Genomic DNA, 27,781 nt, shown 5'->3' on the forward strand with positions numbered 1-27,781 from the left:
AGACCGACTATTTTTTTGCGCCTGGAACTCAAATTGGAGAAAATGTTGCTGTCTCTGGAGCTACCGAGTGATCTGACCAAGTGTAGACAAATGTTGATTAAGATATCCACAATATGAATGGAAGAGAGAGAAAATAATTTTGCAGAAAATAGCAGTATAAGGATAAAATATAATAGAATCAATTTGTATTTTTTGATATATCCCCCCTTTGCCTTCACTACACGCCTCGATCTGATTGGAACTTGACTGCCCGAGGCACGTATGTTTTTTTTTTTGAAATTTTGTCCCAACAAGTCATCAATCTATGCCTTAGGGCAGTTGTTCTTAACCTGAGATACGCGCACCACTTGTGATACGCAAGCAGCTTTAAATTATTTCAACAATTAACTTTTGTATCCGCAGTTGTTCTCGACCGGAGATACGCGCACCACTAGTGGATCGCAAGCAGCTTTGAATTATTGTTCTCGCCCGTTACTATCCACCTAAAACGAAACGACCTTTAAAAAAGGACAATTTATAAGTATAGCCTTATAGCGCTAAAGTCATTGTCATGCTTAGCTGAAACCGCACAGGTGAATTTTAGCAGAAATGCCTTGATGTGAAATCACAAATTGTTCACAACCCCGAAACCGACAGCTCGGAAATATTTTTCTCTAACTCGGATCAATCATTCTTGAAAAAAGCTTGTTGTGACGTATTTTTGTGGATAAAAATATAATATCAATTCATTAAACACACACTTGATTGAACCATGATTAGTCTACTTGTAACTTCACGTTTAATTATATTGATAGGGGCGATGATAATGTATAAAGTACTGTAAGATTGCGACGGTAAAAAAAAGTTTGAGAACCACTTCATTCTATATTGTGAATGGCATGTATATCTGCATATCAGTTGCCATAGAACAAGAGAGCTATGGCTATGAGAGCGCCACCTAGTGGCAAATTTGGATGACGTCATGGCACACAATAAAACGAACCCCATGCATCTTACCGGAAAATTTGAAATAAAGAAAAGTAATACACTTCTAGCGAAAAATTTAATATTTCAGCACTGACAATTTTAAAGCAATTGGTCCAGTAATCAGAGAGAAATTTTTTCGATTTTTTTTTCTGTGAAAAAGAACAACAACAACAACTTGCGCTGATTATTTGGTTTCTGCGAGACTAACTACTTATCTTTCTTCTATGTTTTTGTGCCAGTGGATCCGTATGCATATATTGCAAGGATGCTGTAGCAAGAGTAGAGATAACAATCCTAAGTGATTTAAGAGTTTTGCTGCACACTAACACAAATATATTTCTGTAACGTTTCGTCTGACCAAAGTCAGACTTCTCCAGGCATACATAGTTCAACTATAACACGAAAAGCAGTTACATGCATATTTAAACAATCGGTTTAAAAATATGGGAGTCACGCATGTTAAATAATCAATAAAATCGGTGAATTTCTTGATTAAATAACAGCGGGTGAAAACACATATTTAAATCTATGTCAAGGAATGTCACTTATTTTGGTATCACATTTTCAATTCAAAATGTTTTACGTTTCAAACCTTATTTAAAGTTTATTCGCTCTTCTTATTCTGTAAGCAGATTTTATTTGTTTAATTTTTATCGAATATGTTATCGTCTGTTATGCGGATTATGGAATCGAAATGCTTTTTATACTTAGAACCAGTGGTGGTATTCAGCCGATTCGCGCCGGTTCTATCGTAAGGTTCTATAGAACCGTCTCGCGGAATTGTATGAGATCAGCGAATCGGTTAGCATCACTGGTTTCTTTGCTAAAACAAATATGACTTTTCGTACCAGAACCGGCTGAAAAATATGACTTTTGTAATAGAACCGGCTGACAAAAAAATTTGAATCCCACCACTGCTTAGAACTTGTTAAACGAGTAAACGGGGTCAAAGCTCGATTGGTTGCAGTTCTGACAACCAGCAGAACGGTAACTGTCGTTTTACGTTTTGGGGATTACCGTAATTCCTATAAAAACATTCCGTCATGTTTTGTTTGAAGAGAATTTTTTCCTATAACCTGAATTGGATTTGTAGGCAATTTTCTGGTGAGTTATTGCTTTTAGTCCGTACAGCCATACGGTGTACGTACCGGTACTACCGTACCGTATCAGATTATACCGGTACCTACCGGTAGTTGCCTTTTACCAGTTTACTGTCTTATCCGGAATTTACATCAGCAATATCAGAATATGCAGGCACGGTACTGCTGTACTGAGATACCCAGGATAATTTTTCAAATCACAGTATACCGTACTGGTATACGATAACTTACCGTATACCGGTACGGTATTTCAGTATTTCTGTATTTAGGTACCGGTATCTTATATCTGTATATGCAGTATATGCATTCATTAGATATTACTTTATTAGCGATCATCCTGTCATCTGAAGTCTGGAAGTCCTAGCTTACATTTTCTAAACAAAATTTGAAATTAACTTGTTTATGTTTTTGTATGCATTTCAGCTTCTGCAGCTGCTCGGGTGAGTTTTTCTACGACATTTATAAATTCTTTATGGTGTTCTAATTACGGTTCCTCCAAACTTCAGAGTTTGGTACAGTCAACAATGCGATTAAACCATAATTCAGTTTAGTTACTTTTAAACTTTGCTGCATTACAGTGTTAGCCCACTGTATATAGACTACATTTAGATAGGCCTACCTGCTATTTTTGGCTTGACGCTAAGTTACCTGTAGGCCGTGCATGTTCAAGCTTTTTCCATTAATGATAGGCCTATATCAAAAATGCCTTTTCCAAGACTTTTTTGTGTTTTTATTCTGTATAATGGATTGAAAGTCAGTGTAGTAAAATGAGACGTGTTTTATATTGCTGCTTGACCAAATATATAAAAAAGATAACATACTTTACAGGGATCACAAACTCCAGTTGGTTTCATTGGATTGGGTAATATGGGTGGATCAATGGCAGAAAATCTATTAGCAACTGGACATCGGGTCATTGTGTATGATAAAGTGCAAGATTCTGTGAAACTATTACAAGATAAGGGGGCAGTGGTGAGAGTGTATTTAGGATCATACATACTAGTATAGATCAGTGTTTTTCAACCTTTTTCGAGCCAAGGCACACTTTTTTCAGTGAGAAAATCCCGCACCACCAGCTGAAAATATGGGGAAAAGACCTAATATTCACAATACTGCAATATAAGTGTTATATTGTTAATATAAGATTTTTAACATTGAAGAAAGATGTTGAATAGGACATCCTGAATAGTAATTAAATAAAAACAAAGACAAAAAAGCAAATCGCCACCTGATGCTGCCACCGTCTGATATAGAACAGTACTGTACTACATGATTACTCTGCCGGGTGCTACACCGCATAGACACACAATTTGGAGAATTTCCCACGGCACCCCTGACAATATTTTACGGCACCCCGGTTAAAAAGCACTGGTATAGATAATAGGGCTGGGAATTTTAGTAAGTTTAAACGTTCTGCACTAATTCTCCAAAAATAATTGTTTGCCCATGTTATTTTTGCAGAATTTGCATTTGTTTATTGTCATCAATTGGTCGTTCTTAAAATTTAAAATGACTGTCAAGCCTATTTTGTTACTTGCTGCATTTTCATGGCATAAGCCAATAATTGATATAACTATAGAGCAGACATGGGCAAAGTATGGCCCGCAGGCCAAATCCGCCCATTGGGTGATTCAATATGATCCGCCTGATGCTGCCACAACCAAACTGAAATCAAATTTTGATGTTTCAGCTAAATTAGCTCAAGGAATTTGTTGAGATTACAAATTAAGTTTTGGCACGAAGCTGATTGTTTTCCACCTTTGCTTTGTATCACTGTAAATATTATTCATAAAGTGTAACTTTCCACGTCACTTACATGACCCACCAGTCTAAGTGGGATCCAACCCTGCTATAGAGCTATCCTTGGATCACAGTTACGATCTAACCTAATTGTAACCGTTAATCATCTAAAATAGTTACCTGATTAACTACTCCCTGGCCTAATAGATAGACACATATTGTAGTTTGTTATTTAATTTGGAGAATGAGGAACTTGTGGAGATACAGACCTCTAAACTAAAATTATAATAAGTGAAACATGTTCTGCTTAAACAGAAATGTTTTGTTCGCAATATTATGATTGCACATACGGCATAGCGTGCCCCATGGTTGGGCAAATCACGGCCCACCATAGTGTTTCATCCTGCTCACTTGTGCCTGCTGGAATTATGACTATAGTTTTTATGGATATGAATTTCCGTTGAAAATATTGATTAAAACAGCGAATCGTTGTCTAAAATAAATACTGTAACTCCCATCATATTATCCGCACCTGAATATAATGTTAAAATGATCCACATATCCCTCAAACTCACCCGTCCCAATTATGTCATTGTAAAACCCCAGTCTGGATTTCATGGCCTTTTCGAACGAGAAATCGGGCGTGCAATCAGAAATTCCCGCGTGCAAATAAGAATTTCTGGCGTGCAATTATAGCTCACGGCGTGCAAAACAACTGCGCCCGCTAAACTGATTTCGAACTAAGATACCTCTCAATACATCCGCGTAAAAATAAGTTGGATCATAGCAAAAATGGGCGTTTGACCTTTGACCCCCAAAACATCATTTCTATATTTTGTCACTAATTTTGAGAGTGTTTGTGCGACTTTAGATACCGGTACTGTTCAGTACATCCGTGTAAAATTATTGTATTAAAAATACGCTGAATCAGAGCCATAACTGGCCAGCGTCGGTGAGGAGGCGATTTTTCTCACGGGATTCCTATCATTCAACACGATATGGTGATTTTTGCTTCGCATTTTTCGATCAGGCCAAATCTTGCAAGCAAGTATTAGTCGACAATTGTAAAGTTATAATTTTTTGGCATCTTTATATTACTAGATTATTGATTTAAAAACTATTTAAACCGATTTACATTGGTGAGCAATTGCAAATTTTCGGCGTGCAAAATTGAATTCGCTCGCGTGCATTTTTGTGGAGCGCTAGCGCCCTCGGGCGTGCATCTGCCATGGAATCCAGTCTGGGTAAAACCTAACGCCTGCGACTAGATCTGCAAAATACATGTTTTTTGGGACCTTCCAGGACTTGTTTCGTGCGGCTGTGAATCAGTGTTCACTATTAGCGCACTTTTTTGCGAAAATTGCGAAGCACTTTCGCAACTTTTTTTAGGGACTGCGAAATAGCACTTTTTTCCGATTTTGAAGAGAAATAGCACTTTTTTCCGATTTTGAATGGAATAAAAATTCAAAGTTAACAAATATTTTAGAGTATTAAGTTGACAAATAAGTAACATACTGGTACTTTTGTAACTCAATTCTGCATATCATAACGATATTTACCGGAATTCTAACCTATGAGATGCCGACATAGGAGATAAAGCTTTTGCATTAACAGCAAAATTCTTGTTTATAATATGATTATTATACAAGCACACGGATTCCGCTTCTCCCGCAAAAAACGCTCCCGGGGCGTTTCTTTGAACGAGAGTGGTCATGTGACTATCAATGATATCGATGAATTCAAAATGACTATAAAAAGTGTTAGTAACCTGTTTTAGTCACTTTGGATGAATTGTGACCAAACTGCACGATTTTCAAATCAGACGAAACTTTTAGCAGCATGTCACAGATTTGCAAAATCAACAAATTCACAAAATACCATTAAGTGCCATTTTATTGTAATCACAATGTTGAAAGGACCTGGCATTTTCCGAAATTTTGCGATATTTACACAACTATTTCTCATTGATATGCGAGGAGGGGTGGGAAAAATTCAATATTTTTTTAAATCGAATATTTTAAGGAGTACCGAATAAACGTGGTGGAAACATTAAAAAATCGGCAACAAAGCCTTTTTACTGGTTAATTCCGTTGTAATCGCTAATTGTTCTTGTCACCGATCGTTTTGGCGGCGATATCTAGGTTTTGGGTAATCTATATTCCCGCCCTCTCTTTTTTACAAATATGAATTCTTGTGGGTCAGCGGACATCGAAGTTTTATATTTCGGGTTTACCCGTTTGTTCACATCGGCAACAGCTGTTGAAGACATTGAGGACTCAAATTAACATTTGCGCTGGCTTTAATATTACCTATCAAGATTTGTAAATTCACCGTCCCAATTTTATGCGAATGGTAATATTGTCCATACCGTGATGCAGATGTTTATTAAGACGATAATTAACTTTCTCATGTATTTCTATGGTGATAAACTTCGCAAATCTGAAATTGTGCCAATCCTGAATGTTGATTTGAAATAGTGATTGAATAATTCGGCTATAAAAGCATTTCTGCGTGGTCATAAGACGAGATGACGTTAATGAACAGCACTTCTTTTACAAGATATTTTACGTATGCGACTTAATGCTAAAAAGATTGGGCTAGAGTGCTTTTTTTTTCGAGTGCTCAAGTGCCTAATAGAGGTCAGGCGCTAATTGTAACTAATTCCCTCAAGTTTCAACGTGTTTCCAACAAAACAATACCCCGGCGATAATTATAGCTAAAATGTTACCGATCAATTCACAATTTTATTTATGGAATTTGCAAATTCACCAGTTTCTTGACGATTTTGATATTGTCACGCCCTAATTATTAGTGCAAAAAATACTCCCCTTCTTCCGCGGCGGTTTGACGGGTTCTTTGTTCCATTCTTCAGAAAGTTCTGACACGGGGATATAGAATACTGAATCCGGAGGGTTGAATCCCTGTCCACTTACTGGTGATCCGTTTTGAAATGCGTGAAACATTCTCTATTTTAAATTAAATGACGTTTCGCGGGCTAGAGTTTTCCCCGAAAATGATGTGTTCCAGACGTTAGTTAGACGATAGATAAAACATTAAATTAATAATTTTCGTGACGCCCCGTTTTCGAAAATACAAAGTTATATCGCAAAAAAATGCGTTATGATACATTTGGAATGAAACATTATTTACGGTGAATTCAGATCACATTTTACTCTCCATGACACCCGGTATCCGAAAATACAGTTGTATCTCGAAAAATGTGTTTTGTTACATTTAAAATAAAACATTTTTGCGATTAATTTAGATCATATTTTGCTTTTCACGACACCCGTTTCCGAAAATACAAGGTTATATCGCGAAAATGTGTTTTGTTACATTTAAAATAAAACATTTTTGCGATTAATTTAGATCATATTTTACTTTTCAGGACACCCGTTTTCGAAAATACAAGGTTATATCGCAGAATGTGTTTTGTTACATTTAAAATAAAATATTTTTGCAATTAATTTAGATCAAATTTTACCTTTCACGGCAACCCGTTTCCGAAAATACAAAGTTATATCAGAAAAAATGCGTTTTGTTACATTTATTTTGCATTCCCAATAAAATACATATTTTCCCTAATTAAGGTCCTCGATGAATCTGTTCCTGTCGTTCAAGCTCAACACACGTTTGGACGAGTGTGGGGTGGTTTTTTGATCGACGATAACTTGAAAAATTGCCACACGTTATTTGTATAACGATAATAACTGAAAATTAAGATTTTATAATAGAAGTGAATTTGTCTCAAGATGGTATTTTACGATTCCTGCCCACAGAAAATAAACACGCTGACAGGCTTGGTTATAATTGATATTCGTTTAATTTATTTTACACTATTAATAAACGCGCCACACCAATTGCGACCATATAAATTGCAGTCGCATCGGTATGGACTGTATGTTTTTGGCGCTCTCAAATTAATAATAATTTTCAACAAAACAATACCCCAACGGTCTATAAAGCTGAATTCGTTACCGAATAATTCGCAATTTTATTTACGGAATTTGCAATTTCAAGATCTCACTTGACGATTTTGATGATGTCATGCCCTAATTATTACTGCTTAAATGCCTCAAAAGACAACAAATGTAATCATTTTCGACGATAACAGGCGCAACAATTCGTAAACGAGCCGTTATAACGAAATTCGCGATTGATTTTACCTCTCTCTTGTTTACAATTTTAACATCCCACCGGCCATGTATGGTCGAATAAAATGTTCACATATTCGAAACATGCCTTGGCCAAGGATGGAAGGGATCACTAAAGAGCTAATAGAAAGTACATACGCGAGGGTATGATATTAATATCGAGAATATTTGTGAGCATATCATAGGACGGAAATATTTTGCACCCGGCTGTTTGTTGGCCGAACAACGATACGCTAAAGTTAATTGATCGAATACAGGGAAGTATTTATTTATCATCTCACTTGCGAACATCGAGGTTTTGGCGGAATTGTACGATCATGTTGTCTTTCTTAAATAATAACTTTTTCAATAAATGTTCATTTAATTTTTCGTCTTTATTATATGTCTGGTTTTCATTTATTTTAAATTCGAAATTGTCCGAAATACTCCAACAGGTGTATAGGTACAATAATAATAGTACTTACCAAAGTACCTACCAGGGAAGTTTAATACACACGATGTGTAAAGGGCGTCGTAACTCCAGTTTATTATTTATAAATTTTTTTACATTCTGCTTAAAAAACAACGGCAGTGATCTCACGTAACTCTCGCGACCAAATCTTTTTTGTTTTGTATGGCATCGTCTTGGCGACGAATTTATTGCCGACTGAATTTTAATTGTGTTTTAGGTTAGTTATTTTCTGTTTGTTGGTTTCTAAACTTTACAAACTTGGGTAGCAATTACTATTAATGTGAGATTTGTGCATATGAACGATTGAATATCGCGACTGGATGTCCGATATCTGAGAATGCGTAATTCTCTTTCAACATTAATTTTCAGGATATCAGCGTTCATGTGGTCGAATAAAAATTATTTATCAAATGGATTGGTATTTCGAGACACTCTCAAAATTATTTGGGATCCATTATCATATCATTCGTTTATTTTTTATATTCATGTTTTTCTCAAGAATCACCCTCGTTATATTTAGTGTACCTTCGCAAAAGAAAACTCTTTGATGTCATCGTTCCTATTAGTGTAATTGAAATATATGGAAACCTCGCAAGTGGCGTTGTGATGCGAATATTTGATACTAGGTCAGCAGCATTACAAAGAGTGCTATTTATGAATGCTGAAAGTACATGACATTACTAAACATTTTGCCAATATATGATGTTTTCTGCCCGATTTAAACTAACTCGCACGCAAACCAAGGCATGTGGACATTTAAAAATTACTTGTCTTTGGGTAAGCTCTGAAATAGTATAATATAAATGTAAATGAGAAATTAGGTCACGCTAGCTCACGAAACGGGAGGATTTTCAAAGTGATCTTGTGTAATATTTCGGAGAAAAAAGTTTGAAAGGAAAGTGGGTCAACCTATCTCCTAAAACAGGGGAGTATCCTGCATAATATTTCGGAGGGAACGTAGGTTAACCTATCTTTTAATAAAACAGCCGGTGGCGACTTTCAAAGTGGTTCAAAATCACAAATTAATAATTATCAGATTAGGTTTAGGGATGAATCGAAAAGTTGAATTTCCAGCGCACCTAACCCTAATTAGTTGATTGCTATTTATATTGGGGGGGGGGGGGGGATTATTTTGCACCGGATTTGTACAAACGATCCACCCTGTAACTAATATGGTTTCCAGCCGGCCTCGTGTCTGTTAGATGGAAGGAGTAACAAATGTGAAAGTCTTTGCTGTTTACGCGAGTAAGCAACTGACACCGTGATACATTGCATGAAAGTTTTGTCCGCGGCAGGTGTTAGCAGATGTCATTTCGTTGCCGATGAATTCGCTTGTTTTAATTAAACATGAATTCGCTCAAAGGGAACTCGGTTAACGAAAAGGCTTCCCTTTAATTCATAATATTAACCGGAGGAGCGCTTTTTCGAGTATCTATGCCGTTTTAAATGAGTTATATGAAAGGCTAGGGCACCTAACTCGTTAAAATCGGCAAAAGCACTTTCGCACTTTTTTTTTGGACTGCGAAGCACTTTCGCACTCATAATTTGCTTAGAGTTAACACTGCAGTGTGAATGCTGCAACTTATTTTTCTCTTCTGCGCATACATTGATTTCAGCCTTTATTTTCAGTTATTCTGTCTATACTCGTGTAACTTGCTAATCTTCCAATGTTATTTAAATGCAAATTGAACCAAATACGCAGGCGATTGTTATCGACGCTGGTTATTTGTAAACGAACTGTTTTTCATCCATAACTTCATATTGAGTTTTGAACCTCCGGCCTAGTAACCAAGTCTATTATCTGTAAGTGGCCCACTGAGGAAACTACGGTAATTGCACACCCCTGGTGTAACCTCTCCATACTTGCATTTCTCACTGATTAGTTTTTTACAATATTAGAATAAGGTTTATTTAATTTTTGTTTGCTTATTATAGGTTGGGAAAAACCCTGCTGAGGTTGCTCAACAGGCTGAGAGAATCATTACTATGCTTCCTAGTAGTCCTCATGTTCAAGAAGTATATCTAGGACCAGATGGAATTTTGTCGTGAGTTGATATCAATATTGGACATGAAGTGTACATAATATATGGATCTTTTTGATATATTGTTTGTTTAGGGGGTATTATTGTTGTTGCGGAAAAATTGCTTTTATATGTTGCTTTTAACTAACAGATCAATCGATTTCAATTTTTCTTCATTTTATACAAATAGGATAGGATTTACATATTTACCCTGGAAGAGAGGAAAGCCGATATGGGATCAGTTAGCCAGTTATTTATTTTTCGGAAGCATGGATTCAATGTTACCAGCGGTTACATGAACCACCCTACAGTGACGAGGAGTCCAGTAATCCTCTCGCACATAACTATTTCTGCATGGGCTGCGAACCCACACAGGGTAAGCAATGGTGCGGTGGCGATGTACCGGTATTCCTAACGCTTAGCACGATGCGGCACACCGCCTGGCCATATACACTTCAGTTTTTTTTTCACCCAAAGTTTTGTTGTTTCATCTACATGACATACTGGGAACTTCATTTTTTCATCAATAAATTCTGTGTCATTAGTAATGACTAGGTTCTGTTATACCCAACATCACTTTATCAAAACATTCCAGCGAATTCCGAAAGTTTTCAGCGCTGTATGGTAATATACTCACCATCATGTAACTAGCAGAATTATGCACGGAAATGAAAATAAAAATTGTTCATGATCTTGAACATTATTTATCATTTTAGTGCGGTGAAAGGAGGGGCATTGCTTGTAGATTGTTCCACAATTGATCCAGCAGTTGCGATTGAAGTTTCCAAGAAGGCTTCTGATAAAGCTGCCGTTTTTATGGATGCTCCAGTATCTGGAGGTAAGCTATTTCAATTTACATGTCGATATATTTGTATAGTTTATTGTTCATAAACATCTGATTCAAGTGCTTGCTGCTAAAAAACTACATAATTTTTCTTTATAATTATTTCATATCAGAATTTGGCTCGCTAGAAGTGTGTGCGAATTTTTTCACGTCAAGTTGTGTCGCCGAACCTGTTATAGAACTAAAATAAGGAAAATCTGAATAAAATTATGGCCTAATCCTAACCTGGTACACACACTACGAGAGTACCGAAAATTCAACCACTCAGTTTTATGTCTTGATTTAATTTTAAAAGTAAATAGCAACAACAAATTGTTTTTTATAGGTGTTGTTGCAGCTAAAGCAGCATCTCTCACTTTCATGGTAGGTGGACAGGAGACTGAATTTGATGCTGTCAAGGAACTGCTTTTGCATATGGGGAAAGTATGATATTTTTTCGTTTGCGGGATTATATCAGAAATGCACCTTTATCACAGGAATTCCGATACACTCGTAGTGTGTGTACCAGGTTAGGGTTAGGCCATAATTTTAATCCGAATTTCCTTATTTTAATTTAGCCAATTGCTAATAGGTTTCAGTCCCTGTACACAATTTGATATAAAGTAGGCGAACAAAATTAGTTTCCTCCATATTGGTACACACACTTCTGAAGTGCCGGAATTCCAATACATAACATTCTATCACCAACTAAAAATTGTGTAATACAGTGGTTCCCAACCTTTTTGGCTCGCGACTCCTTTTGGTGGTTTACACATACCACGCGACCTCCCCCTTTTCACTTTCAATACTAATCAATAAAATAAGCGATAAGCGGCAAAGTGAATATTGCGTTATTTACATTTTCATCAAGCTGCAGTTTTACTCAATGTGACGGCTGGCATTGAAACCGCTTAATTCGTGGTTGAGTTTTTGACAAAGCTAATCTCATATCATCCTCGAATTTCATTCGATTTCGTGCCTAGGTACGTTGTGGCAAACAGGTAGCAGAATTCAGAACCTATTTCAGTCAGTTGTGGATAGGATTCATACATGGAGCAACAGAACAGTGATCTTTCACAAAATAGGTCACGTACGACCAGTAATGAGCTGGAAAAATCGTAACAAACCGGAAGGCACCTAATTCGCCAAAATGTAATATATTTACAACACGACGCGGACAGGATGTTTTGACTGTCCTAAGATAGAGTCGAAGAACTGCAATGCAATATGATTAAATAGATATCTGAATTATGTCTGTGCAGAATCACAAAAGTATTTATAGCAATTCAATACAAATGTTATTTTTTAGAAAGGTATAGGATGAATTTCCATGGGGTCAGTTGCAGAGAAATATCTATTACACGTTACTTGTGTACTAATTATTTGCGTGATGTGATGTAGAAAGAATTATGAATCATAATGTAACAAAACATAAACGAGAATATCGGTCGGAGACCTAAGACTTATCGATCGAAAGTTAGGGGATCCTCCATTCATTCACTCTGACTCAATAGTGACACTGCGTGTCTCATCACTAATTAATTAATAACTCGCTTATTATACGACACAATTCATTCAAAATCAATACTGGCCTCTGGTCCGAGCTATGATGAATGCACATGCAAAATTTGGAGCAGATTAAACCTCGCTTTCGTGAGATATCGTGTGCATCTAACAGACAAATACCTATCGACATACTTACCAATCTTAAGATCGATAAGTAATAATAACTATTTTAACCAGAGAAACTAGACTTTTTGTACCATAACTTTATTTTTACCAACAGGAATGCAATAAAATGTCCAACAACCAGAACGCCGTTCCAGTGCGTTCCGGCTACAGCTCACCACTGCGTGCGACTGAATCACAACAAAGATCAAAAAATTGATTTTGCACGTCCTCTGGTACAACGGTTACGTGTAGAGCAAAAGACAAGCCTACCCTCCAGTAAACCCCTTGGTATCGGAATCTCGGCGTTTACACAGCATTGCTCTGAAGCCCGTGTGTTTACCGAATCGCGGCGCGAGGATATGCAGATGTTTTCGTGTGACGTCGCGTTCTATTATAAATATGTAACCTCAAGATTTGTATTATGTTCTACTGTTTTGCAAGACCTTCGCGACCCCCAGGTTGGGAACCACTGATGTAATATGATGTCACCAATCTTTCTTCATTCATTTCATGATATTTGACATAAATCATCATTTTATTTCATTAGAGTATTATGCTTCTTTCTGATTACTGCTCCTTTTCCATTACATATAAGAAAGTAATCGAATCATTATTGTATTGCGAAAACACTAACTTTTTGACAAAAATGGTAATTATGAAGCATAACGAAGCTTTAACGACTTCTTTCTGATCAAGGTAGATGTGTATGTAAAGACTTTCTTTTTGCAGAACTGAAATCCAGCCTGTTGTCTAGCCGATTTATTTTATATGGTAAGCGGGTGGACATTGGTGGGATCTTTACCCCATAATGTCAACTTACTTCCGCCTAACCGTTCAAACCACTCCCCATGGGTTCGGATGTCTAAGACCCATAATGTCTGGCCATTTATATTTACATACTTTTAGAATGTAATTCGATGTGGAATAGTTGGCACAGGTCAAACTGCAAAAATCTGCAACAACATGTTGCTAGCAATATCTATGATTGGAGTATCTGAAGCGTTGAATCTTGGCAGCAGGTAAATGACACATTCATTTTTGTTGTAATTTTTGTCCAGATATGGCCTTCTTTTTATTATGTCTAAGGTCTTTTGTATGCATATTATACAACTGGTAGGCTTCCTGTTTGTGGAACTCAGTTTTACTGTAGCCCCGCGCCTTACAGAATCAAAAGTACAATGTTCTATATTAGACCACAGTGTGACTTTGCCCTAACACAGCTGTCGTTATGGTTACTCAGATTGTTGGTACATGGTTTTTTTCGTTTTTGAAACGCACGACTACTGGGCATACCACGTTGGCATGCCTCAACATATCTATTTTTTTTTTTTTTTCAAATAACATACAGTTCGACTTTTTGTTATTATTTTCTTGTTAGACTTTCTCATGGGTGCCGCTGCTCGATACCCAAATTTGGTTTCTCGCTGCTCATTTCACCCTGAAATACCTCCTAATTATTTATTGCAATTTGTATATCAAGTGTTCTTTCAGTATGATGGGAAAATAAACTACTGATTGATGTTTTTTTGCAGTTCTTTTGTTAAAATTGAGCATACTTGTGAGAATAAAAATAAGTCAAATGATAATTTTATTCAGGCTTGGTTTGGATCCAAAGACTTTATCGAGTATTATGAATATTTCTACTGGTCGTTGTTGGTCATCTGATACCTATAACCCGGTGCCAGGAGTCATAGAAGGTGTACCTAGCAGCAATAATTACAATGGAGGTTTTGGAAGTGCACTCATGTGCAAGGTATTATGGTTGTTGGATCAAGCTATGCGTAAATGTGTCTGCGTTTGAGTCATTGGCATCGAAGTCTCCCAATACGGTGGTTTCATAAATGATGGCCAGGTTTTGGCAAAAACTATTGACAATGGTTAGGTACATGGAATAATTTCTTATACCGGTCAAAAAACCGATGTCATTTTAAAATTTGTACTGCAAAATAGTTCATGATATGTTAATCATTAGAAATTACACTCAAAATTTTACTTTTTACTTGATGCCTGGCTTAGGTTGTTATAGGTATTTACGCATTTTTTCTGGCAGGACCTTGGTCTGGCTCAGACTGCAGCAATCAACACGCAAACGCCAACTCCCCTCGGTTCACAGGCTTTGCAAATGTACAGAACAATGGTGATGAAGGGATATGGATTAAAAGATTTTTCATCAGTTTACAAGTACCTCAGCACGGAAGAAGAATGCGAGACCAAAAACTGAAGCGGTTCATCTTATTTTCTGCTTGCTCTTTTATATAATATTGAAGTGTTTTTTCAAAGTGTACCAATCAAGTTTTGCACTTTTATGGTTACCTAGATGATATTGCCTTTTGTATTTGGTTACTTTAAATCATGAATCTAAACAATATTTCGAAGTCTAATGGGTTGTTGGGTTTTTGTAAGCTGGTATCTGGACAAGGTACCAGCTAGTTGGTTAAAAGAGTTTTGTCAAGGTCAGTGGTGACTAAACCATTGGACACTACACTACTAAACCATTGGCAGATATTTGTATTCATGAGCAGAACAATTTTGATTTATTCCAACTGGGAATAGTCCTTTCCCTAATCCCGATGTCGGAATTTCAATGTTGTATCTATAAATGTCAAGACGGTGCCTATATGGGAATGACGTCCTGTGATCGACAAAAGGAGAATGAATTGTCTTGTGCAGACAGGACCAAGCCTGTGAGATGAGCTCGTGTAACTACTCATTTAGAACAGACGTTTGTGCCCTTATTTTAGTCAAAACACTCCTCTATTTTCAAGTGTTGGCCATGTGACAGCAGTGATTAGCTGCAGAGCTGACTTTAAAATGAGAATATCGGTCGGAGACCGAAGACTTATCGATCGAAATTACTGTTTCGAATCATGACCTATAGTGACGCCGCGTGTCCCATAACTAATTAATTAATTACTCGCTAATTATACGACATAATTCATCCAAAATCAATAGACTTTTGGTCCGAGATATGGTGAATGCACATGCTAAATTTGGAGCAGATTCAACCTTGACTTCTTGAGATATCGCGTTCATCTAACAGACAAATACCTAATAAACTCTCATTCTCAAGTAGGCTATATTCAAAGTGAGTAAACTCGCGATGTTTTTATCCGATTATTATGCGATTGCGGCCCGCGAGACCTTCTCAAAAGTTTTTGCGACCCAACCTTGGACCATCCTGACTTATATATATTACTGGCGCACGATACGGGACATCTGACAGTAATAAAAATTTTAGAACTTCAGCTCAATGATTAAAACAATGGAAGATCTTGAAAAAATGCCTATGTTTAAAAATCGGACAATTGTCACAGAATTGATTCGTTTATAATTTATGTATCCGAAGGCTTGCGAGATACGGATCTTTTTTACAAAGCCCTCGCTACTATTGCGATATTTGCAAAAAACACCACGTTCTGAAATAATAAATTAGTAATTAACTAGTTGCGGTTCAGATTCAGGTTAGAAAAGCGTTCAGAATTTGAATTTTCGGCGCAATCTGCATTCCTCGCCCTTACCCTAAAACCGTAACTGGATTATTTTATTTTGAGCGGAGGCGGTGGTGTTTTACTGGCGGGTGTTTTGTACATAGCAGTGATTTCCCTACCATAAAACAAGCCACAGGTAGCCATTCATACGATGCCATATGCTAGATGAGCAAGTAACTTCATTAGTCACTAGCAGTTGCAAAGTACTTGCTGAAAGCCGTGCTTGTTATTTATTTCTCGCGAATTCTATCAGCTAAATATTATAATTATTATTAATTTCATCACATAACAAACTGCCATGCTAGGTGTATCTAAAATCAAGTTTAGAGCCTATTTTAGTGCCTACTTCTCAAAATTTTGTCAGTGCGCTTAAACGCGCCCTAAACCCCAGCCGTGTCGCCGCGGACTTTTCCTCGCTCCCCTTTTCGGGCCCTACAATTTTATTCTGCTGTGTATTTAGGCTCACCGTCAATCAACTTGGGGGACCCCCTCGTGTACATCATTTCTTGAATACATACCAATTTTTCAAGAATACAAATAGTATGCGGCTCTCAAAACCTAGTTTGAGAATCACTGCTCTAAGGTGTGCGCGTGTGGGCGCGCTCACAGCTTTCAGAGGCTGCGCACACGCATAGATTTACTGCGCACAGACGTATTTCGATGTAATGTAACAATGTGCTCGGTTGGCAGGTTGAGAAAGTTTGTTGTTGGCCCACTTATTACCCGGTTAGAACGCCAAAATTCCTTCATTGGTTTTTGCACAAATATTAGTCATTTCCAAAAAAGTGCGCACACACCAAAATTTCTGCGCACACATACTACAAAAAATTAGAGGGAACATTGGGAGGGGGGAATGTAAATCGGGAAATTAGCGCTCCCGAAGTATGTTCACCAAGATGGCGCACAACCTGATGACCCTAACTGGTACATATACTATGTTCAAGTTGTGCACCATACTTCGGGAGCACCCGGAAATTTCCATAAAACCGTCGCCGAAATTAGGCAGGCCACTTGTGAAACAGCCCACTTTAACGACGGATAATGTTTTTCTGTCTTGTTGTCTGGTAAGGATATTGCTTTTGTGTATAGTATTCAATTGGCGACTAATCGGAGTCTATTTATAATGTCTTGTGTTGTATTAATTTAATTGTGTGTTTATTGTAACCTGCGGTTGCATTCACAATATAAGAACATAACAACAAAATATCACGACAATCCACGACCATAAAAGTGTTTTGTTTCAAACTGACCGATTATATTTAGTTTGAATTCGTATTTTTGCGATGTTACGAATTATAAAAATTTGATGTGTTATTCAACACCGATAATTCTACCAGTACCACCCAAGATCAGTTTCAAGATATCAACGTTAGAAAAATCCCTATATCTGCGATAAAATCAACTTTGTGGTATTTCAACGGAAATTCGGATCTCGAACACCCGAACCCAATGGAGCTCGCGGTCGAGCAAAATGACGCCATCAGAAACCTCAACCGATACAGGTCAACAAGATTGACAGACAAAAATCTTGGTATGCAGTTGAGAGTTTCCTAATCTCCAGTAGGGCCTCAAAAAAGTCTCCAAAAATCTCACTAAGCAAAAAATGCATTGAATGTTTTATTTTATGCTGGAATATACCATTAAATAACTTCAGATGTACGAATGCAGTTGTTCGTGTTTGTTAATGAAATTTAATAGGTATCATGGGATGAATAAATAGTTGCGCTGCCCGGCCCGCTCACTCAGCGGTGACTTAAAAAGTGGCTCGCTAAAGCAAAGTGGTTCGTCACCTCTGGTCTAGGTCATTAAGATATCTGATGCCACACACCTTTCAAAGGAGATTGCCAACAGCTATGAAATCGAAACAGACTCCCTGAAGTGTGTGTACCAATATGGCGGTAACTAATTTTGTTTGCGTACTTCACATCAAGTTGTGTAAATTGTATAGGGACTGAAACCTATGGGTATATTCACTTGGCTAACGCAGACAGCCCCGAACTCGTAATAGAACTGAAATAAGGAAAATCGGAATAAAATTATGGCCTGGCCTTAGCTGGCACCTAAATCGATACATCCACTCTGGCTCTACAGTGGTGCAAAGTACGCGTTAGGAATGCGCTTGCCATCGCACCTTTTGATTACCCGCATGGGTCCGCAGGTCTAACCAATCCCAAAATAATCACGCGCGAGAGGGATTGATCGACTCCTTGTGGTGTGGTACAGTAATCAACGGTCTCTGCATCTGCTGTATCATGGGTGGCGGTGGGTAGCCATCACCTGTCTCGCTCATGCCCTGTTTTTATATCAAGTGTTGTATTAAGCCACGCTTATTAATCTCGCATTTCCCCACAACAGCACTTATGGCAGAAGTCCTGCAATACCATGAACTGAAAGCATCACTGCCCAATCTTGAAATTTGCAGACTGACCAACTGGTTAAACTAATTTTATTCCATTTGTCCGAATATCACAAGAAATTACAACAGCAGCATAATATTAGAAATAATAACAACCACAGGGATTTGTGTGGTGTGGCATTCCCATTTTGCATAGTTGAGCCTTCAAAACTCTTTGCCATTTTGGGATTAACTATGCTCGTGTTGAACATAAACCTCGAACAGAATACAATTCAGACCCGATGGTTCAACCTACCATTGCTAGAGCTTATGTCACAATTGTCAAAAGTCTCTAAATTTGATGATATGCAGAGTATTTGAGACATCTAAAGGCATGTAATTACATATAAACTATTCCAGTAAAGTGTAGAGAAAACATATGCTTTCAGGAGAAAAGGGAAATTGTCGAGTTGAAGATGTATTCAACATGATTGGGAATGCCAGATAACAGTCTCGTATGTATGTAGTCTGCAAAGCCATATTTGAAACTGAACAAAAACAATGAATATGCCACTTAATTTGGAATTTTCACATAAGAGCTGTACATAAAATTGTCTATATCAGAATTATGCGATTAACGGGACTATGTAAATGTTCAACGGTATAATGAACAACATTTATTTATGACATTCTTTTCCATCCTCGGACTTGTCTTCCTTGTACTCTCCTCCTTTAATTTTTTTCACTCTCACTCCATCCAAAATCACGGGTCGTGATGTACCCAAGCACTTCAAGCTTGATAAACCATTCAAACTGACATCATTTTTAGTATTGAAACTCGTACAATGACAACCATTGATCTGAGCTTTTTCTACAGCAGACTTCATGTGGTCTAAAGAGCTTGCAGACAGCATCTTGTATCTGATTTTGGCAGCATCCGGAGACCAATGTATTAAAAGGGGGATTGGATTTTCTTTTTTACCTTCGGCTGCAATTGAAGAATAGTAAAGCAGGTAACAGCATTCATCCTCTTTGAAATATGGTTCTTTGAAAAACTCAAGTCCATTTGTCTCTATATTTTCTTGGAAGCTTGCTTCAACCGGTTCAATGCTGTTCTGTTTTATGTTCTTTTCATGAGGAACAATTTTAAACACACAACCAGGCATTTTCCCCTTTTTTCTCAGAGTCTGTATTTTGTCAAATATGTCTTTCGTCGCTTGGGACACTTCTATACCGGAAAAAGCCATAATTAACTTCTGTCATAAATATACTGAAAACAAACTACAAAACATATTGAATAATATTGGTTAATAATTTGAGAAAAGTGAATGGAAAACGAGAATTACTTTGCTAATTACCAGGATATGAACTGGGATTCCAGGGGGGTGTATATGTGGGTACGAATCCTGTGGGAAGAATTATGTGCTAGATTGCTGGGCTCCTTGATGTCGTAGGGTGGTTTACATAACCGCTGGTCGATTACAGCCCAGACTGGGTTCTGTGGCAGGTGCTCCCCGAGAATGCATGCAATTCTGCACACCAAAAAAATTTGTGATTGCCCACCAGTAACCATTATATTTGACAGTATGAAGGGTGGCGGAATGGAAGAGCTGCCAATAAACAGTGCTAACAGGTTTTATAATTACAAACTGGCTGATAATAGACAACACACATCTTTCGGCTTGCAAGAACACGCCAAAACCCATGACTAACAACTAACACTTTCATTACTGCGGAGCTTAAAAATATGAAGAATCTTATTTACTTGAGTAAAAACAAGGTATAGTATTTTTGCATGAGATGGCAAATATGTATTTAGTGGGTCATCTTCTTTAAAAACCCACCCTTCATTTTCATTATTTATTTATTTATTAGAATTAGGTATTGCGTGTTGCAGTATAAACTGATTGCAGAAAAATATTTTACCCAGGTTTAGTTTTGTAAAATCGTCCCAAATATTTGTATGACAATTTATTCAGACATATCTACCATTATTGAATATTTCCATTGTAGGCTAGACAAACAATCCATTTAGTAGCAATAGATCTTCCTCTGTTGTACTTTTTTGACTGTTAAATTACGTTTTTCTACAAAATCTGCTCCAATTTATTTGAAATTTTACAGTAGATAGCAATATCTTTTGTGCGAGAATTTCTGCCCCAATTCATAAATGAAGGAATTGTTTTTTAAGTTCTAAATTTGAACCAAAAAAGAGAACCTCCGTTTCCCTCCGTTTCGCGCTCTTTGCGGTGTTTCGCGCTGTATTCAGTAAGTAGTAAGACCGATTAAAATCAACTTTTTATTCTGTGCAAACAAGACATGTAAAACCAAGTTCCCGTAAACGCGATTTCGTACTTAGTTATTAGGTAATAACATTTTTAGACGAATTCATTTTCTATATTTATAGTTACATATCATTATCTACCCAGACTTGGCTCTACTCAAATTCAATACGTCACTATCTTCCCCAGATGCGGCAACTTTTTTTAAAATTCATCGGCGACTAAAATACTACAGACACTCGATCAAACGTGCGTCTAGCTTGAACGATAGAAACGGATCGAAGAATATGTAATCTTTTGAGAGTAAAATTTAAATGTGACAGATGTACGCGTTTTGCAATATAACTTTGTACTTCGGAAAATGGTATAATGAAATCAGTCGTAAATAATATCTGATCTAAATTAATAGCAAGTAATGTTATAACATTTAACGCCTGAGTTTTGGTTTACGTGTATCATTTTTTGGGAAAACTCGTAGGTCGCGAAAAAACATTTAATTTAAAATGAAGCAAGGCACGTCTGTAAACAATTAAAGATTGTTGTATTCAGATCACCGGAATATCGCCAGTAAGTCGGCACAAATATTTAATATTGTTATACGCTAGCTAGATAGCAAAGCAGGAAAACGCAAAAATGGTGCAATACAGAGTCTTCGCCGTGAGATTATATTGCAGACTTCTTGTCCTGAATATGCCGATTAAAATTACAGTGTTTGATGTTTACCGATTTACGGGTTCTTTGCGAGCAGACGCGAGTTTAATTAAAACGAGAGAGATTTCCACGCGAAAAAAAGCTCGTCTGTAATTGATAAATCAGAAACCCAAAATACAAAAATTGACGCGTGGCGCCGGAAACCGAATCCTGTTATCGGATCCCGTTCGATTCGAATACTTTGGGATTCGAATCCTCCGGATTCGGTATTCTATATTGCCATCCCTAGCCATAGGTTTGGCCGTAGCGGCCATGGTATGGAAATACCGCCATGGTTTTGCGGCAGCTGCAGACGCCACAGAATACTTAAAACTGCACTTGCAATTTCTTGTGGAGAAGGGCCATGAAATCCACACTGGACGTAGGTCGAAACGTCCATACAGACATATCATCAGCACTGTGAGTTCCCGCCACATACTTAAATAGATCAGTAGATTGTATACCAATCTGCCAATAGAATTCGGCTTAGGGCCACTTTGACAGGTTTTCAAAGATTCAAATGAATGTTATACAGTACCTGTATGGGCACCTTATTTGAAACTAAAACCTCTTATTTTTACTGAAATATTAACATAGAAGCATCTCAACTCAACAACAGTCGTTAAAAATTGGTCTCCTGTAGTTTCGTACCTAACATACGTCTAGTGGGCGTATTATGACAATTTTTTTTTGTATTAATCCTAACTCCCACCTGACGACGCCATTCAAAAATTATGTCATTACGACATCACAGTGACGTAATAGAACCCTTCAAACTATACGAACTGCCATCCAAGACGCGCAAACGAGCACCCAAAATCAAACAGTTATTTCTCTCGTTTTCTCGTCACAACGATTCCAATTGGAGAGGGATCGATAACGTCAGTCAGTTCTTTATCGTGGGCGCCAATGCCATTTCGGGCGATCGTATGTATATTTGGCAAGCTCTATGACATAATTGTGATGTCGTAGTAACATAATTTTCGGATGGCGTAGTCAGATGGGGGGGTTAGGATTGACATATTAAAAAATTATGTTACGCCCACTAGAAATACGTTAGGTATGAAACTACACGAAACCCAAAAATTGCCATTCAACATTCAAAGGGGCGCATTTTAAAAATTTGCCATGGGCGCCATTTAAGGTAGATACGCCACTGCCAGAATATGGAGGAAGATGTCCGTCTAGGATAGGATTACATATATTTCTGTATTGAGGTATTTGCGACTAAAAATATGGTACCGTACTTCAGTAGTTTTCAAGTTTCAGTAGATACAGAGATAAGATACATCATTTGGATCTTTAAAAATGCAGATATACCGGTACCTTATACAGGATATAGATCCTACATGAGTGGTGACTTTTCTACGACCCATGGGCCGGGGCCACAGCCCATCTAATTTGGCCACATGGGCCGTGGCCCATTAGGCTATGGGGCGCGGCCCATAATCAGGAAAAATTCAATTATCTTACCAAAATTTTCAATTTTTACAAAATTGTCAATATTCGTACCGAAAAAAAAAACGCGTGATGCCACCAAATTTTTTTCTTACGATAAGCCTCTATATAAAAATAAAGCAAAATACCAAGCAACAGAAGAGAATACTCCTGTAGTATGTGTACCAGGTTAGGGTTGGGACAAAATTATGTTCAGATTTTTCACATTATAGTTCTAATATGAGTTCGAGGACTAACTGCAGAACTGTGTTAGCCAAGTGAATAGTCCCTTTACACAACTTGATGGGCCGCAGCCCATAGCCTGATGGGCCGAGGTCCAATTCGATGGGTCGTGGCCCCGGTCCATGGGCCGTAGAAGAGTCACCACTCCCACTCTATAGATAGGTTAGCCTACTGCTGCGGTACCGGTACTTCAGTATTTACAGATTCTTGAACTCTTGCACTGGTTAATACAGAAACATAATTGAGAGGTTAATCAAGCACCTGATAAGAAAAAAAACGGGACATAACCATCTGGCCTGGCGCAGAGCCACCGCAACACAAATCACGCAAAGCGGGCAGCCCTACCTCGCTAAGTATCCCGCCCCTACCGCCAGTCTACTGTTAACGTACAAATTGTAGAGCATAAAACTGGCTTAGATGATATTGAGAGTGTGAATTTATACTATTCAAATTTTATTTCTGCGTTCATGTAGACTAAATATTCACGAATATTCACCTAATTCAGTTGGAACCGTTTCTTACATAAATACAGATGTCATAATATTGAGGAAAATACAATATCTGATGGGCGGATGAATATCTAAAGTCCAAATATAGCCTTAGTGAGACTCATTCGCTGCGGTTTGGCGCAATCAACGTAAACGTCATTGTATTAGTATACAATGTGGTTGTCGGAGTCAACGTAGTCAGGTTTTGACGCCGTTTGCTCAAATATGTAACAAAGACCGCTGGAAAGTGAGAAACTCCCAAATACATTGTAATCGTTGATTGTTGCGCCAACGTCTCAACACAAAATATGAACATAAGAAACACATCTCCATATCTAGTCAGATGGCATATCTGATATCCCTTGTAAGTAGCATCTTTCCTAATAGCTATATATGTATATAAAATAGATATATGTTTTCGTAGGCTACTGTGTATAACTGCTTTTTGTCCAATTCCATGCAACTACGCTGTCATACATACCCACTCCAGTCTCTCATCCAATGGTAATGGTGACCGTACATTTGAACCCACGTACATTTGAACCATGTACATTTGAATCTATGCGTTTATCCGTGGGTTCAATCCAGAGAGATAGAGAGAGTTTATTTCATTTTGTCAAACCAAGAAAACAATTTATGCACACATAAACAAATATAAAAAAAAATTGTTTTCGGTATATGACTCGGGAGCAACGATACGACCTTTGGGGGTCATCAGAGTCAGTTGCCACCCAATTATATTGAATAAGCATAAAAATAACAGGTTCGTGTCAATATATCAATGTCTCTCACGATTTATACTATGTACAATATTTACATGAATTTACTATTTTCAATTATGGAAGCATTCATTTAAATAATGGGATTTTGCACAAATTGAAATTATATTGCAAAATGTAAAATTATCGAAACGAAAAGAAGTGGGAAAGCAGGTCAGACAAGCTACCCCTTATTTGGGTAACTTGTTTTATTGAATGAATTCAAGTTAAACATATCAAGTGCGATTTTGAACAAGCAAAATGGGTTAGAGTTCTATTCTACTATACACACACTAGTGCAATGTAATCAGAAGCATGGGTTGAGTCATCAAAACAAATTAGAATTTGGTTTAAACAACAAAAAAATGCATTTCAAAAATGCAATACATTGTAACTTTTGTATAAACAAACAATCGATATTAAAATATCAAGAAAGTTAATGCAAAAACACAACAGTTGACCTAATGTAGGAATAAATAGGATGCAATATTTCATAACACTATGTCAAATGATTTAGAACACTTTAAAAATAAACATCAAATATTAGTGTTTGTACATAGAAATAGAACAATTCATTAATCAAGGCCATTTATCCAGATTTTTACACTAATTGGTAGTAAATGGATTAATTTATCATAGATTGGCCAGGGATCTCAATAGAGAAGTATTGAGATATCGTTGGTATGTCAAAGGTTGATGAAAACGAGCTATTAACTTAGCATATTAACTTCATAAGATAGAAAAATTGAATGGAACATTTTATTACACAATTAGGGACTCTTTTACATGAGAGCATTTAATAATAGCAATCAAAAAATAAATCAAATAAAGAGCTCATGTCAACAAGGAAATATCATGAATGCATAAAAGCTTGGCATATTAAATTTATAATCTAGAAAAAGAGAATGTAACATTTTGTAATATGATTTGGGACACTTCAAATGTTAATTGGTCCAGTTATTGAGCTATTTTTCCTGGGGATTCGATGAGATATTGATAAGTCCAACCTTTCGACAGTGATGCCTGACAATTTTCCTATGTGCACAATAATTTTGTCTGTATCTTCACCTTCAGTATAGGGAATACCATGGAACTCCAGGTTCTCCCTACGTACATACTGTGCGAGATCGTCAAATTCATGGTCAACCCGTTGCTGCAGGGAAAGGCACATGTTCAGCAGGCTTGCATTGCTTGCGGTCAGATCTTTTACCATTTGGTCTAGTTTGGCTATATAGTCTTTCTGAATTTCGAATTCAGCATTTATGAATTCCTGACTGGCCTGCACAGCACAGATATTAGTTTGTAGATTTGAATGGTCTACGCGAATACAATCCAGATCTTTTGATAGCTTAGCAAATTTTTGAACCAGCTCGTTACTCTGTTTGAACATGGCTTCCAGTTTTTCAGTCATTTGCTGAGTGTTATTTAAAACAGACTCATTAATTTGAGTAGACATTCTTTTGTCGTGCTCACTAATAGTGTATTTTAGTAAATCCCTGATACTGTCTTCCACGATTGCTTTAATTTCTAGTTTCAAATTTTTGGTGATGTGAGCTTCCATAAGGTCCAATTTAGATGACAATTGATTGAATTTTCCTTCCATTTTCAGAGTTTAGTTTTAGTTTCTGTAACTATAATATTAGCATACACAACGAACCTGTCAAAACTTAATCAAAACAGCAATAATGTAATCAAAACAGCAATAATCCATATGCGGGTGCTTAAACCCATGGGTTAGGGTTAGTAAGGGTTTAAATATCCGTAAAACAAAAAAACTCTCATAGGTGCAATAGTATGCCGGTGCAATTGTCGTGGGTTCAGATGTACGTGGTTCAAATGTACGGTGGTTCAAATGTACACGGGTTCAAATGTAATGGAACCAATGGTAATATCACGCCCCTCCAACAATTATTTTGATTTTGACCTACTATTCCTGAAGCATAAAATTTTTGCCCTTTATTCGTTTCAATTTTCTCAACCATCCGGCTTGTTCTCATATCGTCAGGTTCCAATTTGACAGTCATACGTGTTTTGTACATACCAAAAAATCCTTTGAGAAATGTAAATTCTCTAAATGTGAAAAAATGGCATCTATAGTTACATTTCAAATCAATGCTAATAAAACAATTTAGTGTTATTACTAGTCCTACAGTACGTTTTGATGAATCCGCTTTCAACCTTGCTGGGATGTCAGTGAAAATATGAGGGAAGTTAGCAAGGTCATTCCATTAACCAGGAAATATAATATCCTGCTAAAGACCGTCAGTATGAATCGTAAACGGGGAACGAACCAATTTAATACGGATAAACGGATACGAATGTCGAGAATCCAATCCAACTTTCGTGTAACGTAGTGTGACGACCCTTGTTTTATCTTTCAAATGATGTCATGTGATAATATTGCTATATTTTGTATTTTCAACACTGACGACCCTGAGGGCGCTGTGACACTGTCGATCTGTTTTTTGGTATCCTGTTAGCCTATGCTGTGGTTTGCAGTAGTGCAGTTGTGATTGTCTCAGTTAGATTTTGAGTGTTTAAGGGTATTTTATATCTGTAAAAGTGCCTCTAAGTCTCAAGTAGGTTATCAAAGATGTTTTCTCTTGGTTTTATGACTATTAGATTGGGATTGTTAGATATTTTGATGCTAGACAGTAGGATGATATTATTGTTTTAGTACCGGTACAGTGCAATTACAGTTGTTTTGGCGTTGTCTTTTAGTCTATTTATGAAATTGGCTATCAACAGTGCTGTTCAAATCTTGTGCACCTGTGGAATTGTTTGTGGTTTTTTTTTTAAATGCCCGTCATGGGAGTTTCTCAGCCTATTTTGCAAATTGTAAGTATCTGGTTTAGTGTACCGGATTATAGGGGTTATTTTGGCTGCTATTGAAAGTTGTCTTCGATTTCAGAGTCCGTCTTTAATTTTTATTGTTTTCTCATACTGTACTGCTTGGTATTTGTTATTTTTATTGTATGCTTTTCGTTTCATTGATTTTATTGGAGTATTTGGTTGTATTAAATAGAACAAAATAGTATAAATTGAAGTGAATAATGGGAGGAAACTTGACGTCAGATCATATTGGAAGATATTCTGAACTTGGATAATTATTACATAGACTGCCGGTACGCTAC

At 37.1% G+C, this 27,781-nt stretch overlaps 2 protein-coding genes across 2 annotated transcripts; one reads left to right on the top strand and one right to left on the bottom strand.

The window, feature by feature from the left end:
- Positions 1-1,895: 1,895 nt before the first annotated feature.
- On the top strand, positions 1,896-15,294 carry LOC120342975 (3-hydroxyisobutyrate dehydrogenase, mitochondrial-like). Its single transcript, XM_039412035.2, has 9 exons — positions 1,896-2,070; positions 2,490-2,506; positions 2,895-3,038; positions 10,347-10,456; positions 11,149-11,270; positions 11,602-11,699; positions 13,833-13,945; positions 14,523-14,679; positions 14,977-15,294. The coding sequence occupies exons 1-9, from the start codon at positions 2,010-2,012 to the stop codon at positions 15,145-15,147; spliced, it is 993 nt and encodes a 330-aa protein (XP_039267969.2). The 5' UTR covers positions 1,896-2,009; the 3' UTR covers positions 15,148-15,294.
- A 3,551-nt stretch (positions 15,295-18,845) lies between these two features.
- Positions 18,846-20,064, bottom strand: LOC120342994 (cofilin-1A-like). The gene has a single exon (XM_039412055.2). The coding sequence runs from the start codon at positions 19,994-19,996 to the stop codon at positions 19,427-19,429; it is 570 nt and encodes a 189-aa protein (XP_039267989.2). The 5' UTR covers positions 19,997-20,064; the 3' UTR covers positions 18,846-19,426.
- Between the last annotated feature and the right edge of the window lie 7,717 nt (positions 20,065-27,781).

The sequence above is a fragment of the Styela clava genome, chromosome 3 (assembly GCF_964204865.1).
Source record: "Styela clava chromosome 3, kaStyClav1.hap1.2, whole genome shotgun sequence".
Classification (NCBI taxonomy): Eukaryota; Metazoa; Chordata; class Ascidiacea; order Stolidobranchia; family Styelidae; genus Styela; species Styela clava.

Bases quoted from the DNA above. Each gene is read 5' to 3' on its own strand.
- LOC120342994 (XM_039412055.2), bottom strand. From the start codon at position 19,996: ATGGCTTTTTCCGGTATAGAAGTGTCCCAAGCGACGAAAGACATATTT.
- LOC120342975 (XM_039412035.2), top strand. From the start codon at position 2,010: ATGTTTTGTTTGAAGAGAATTTTTTCCTATAACCTGAATTGGATTTGT. The intron at 11,700-13,832 runs GTATGATATTTT...ACATACTTTTAG, and splicing joins TGCTTTTGCATATGGGGAAA to AATGTAATTCGATGTGGAAT. The intron at 13,946-14,522 runs GTAAATGACACA...AATTTTATTCAG, and splicing joins GCGTTGAATCTTGGCAGCAG to GCTTGGTTTGGATCCAAAGA.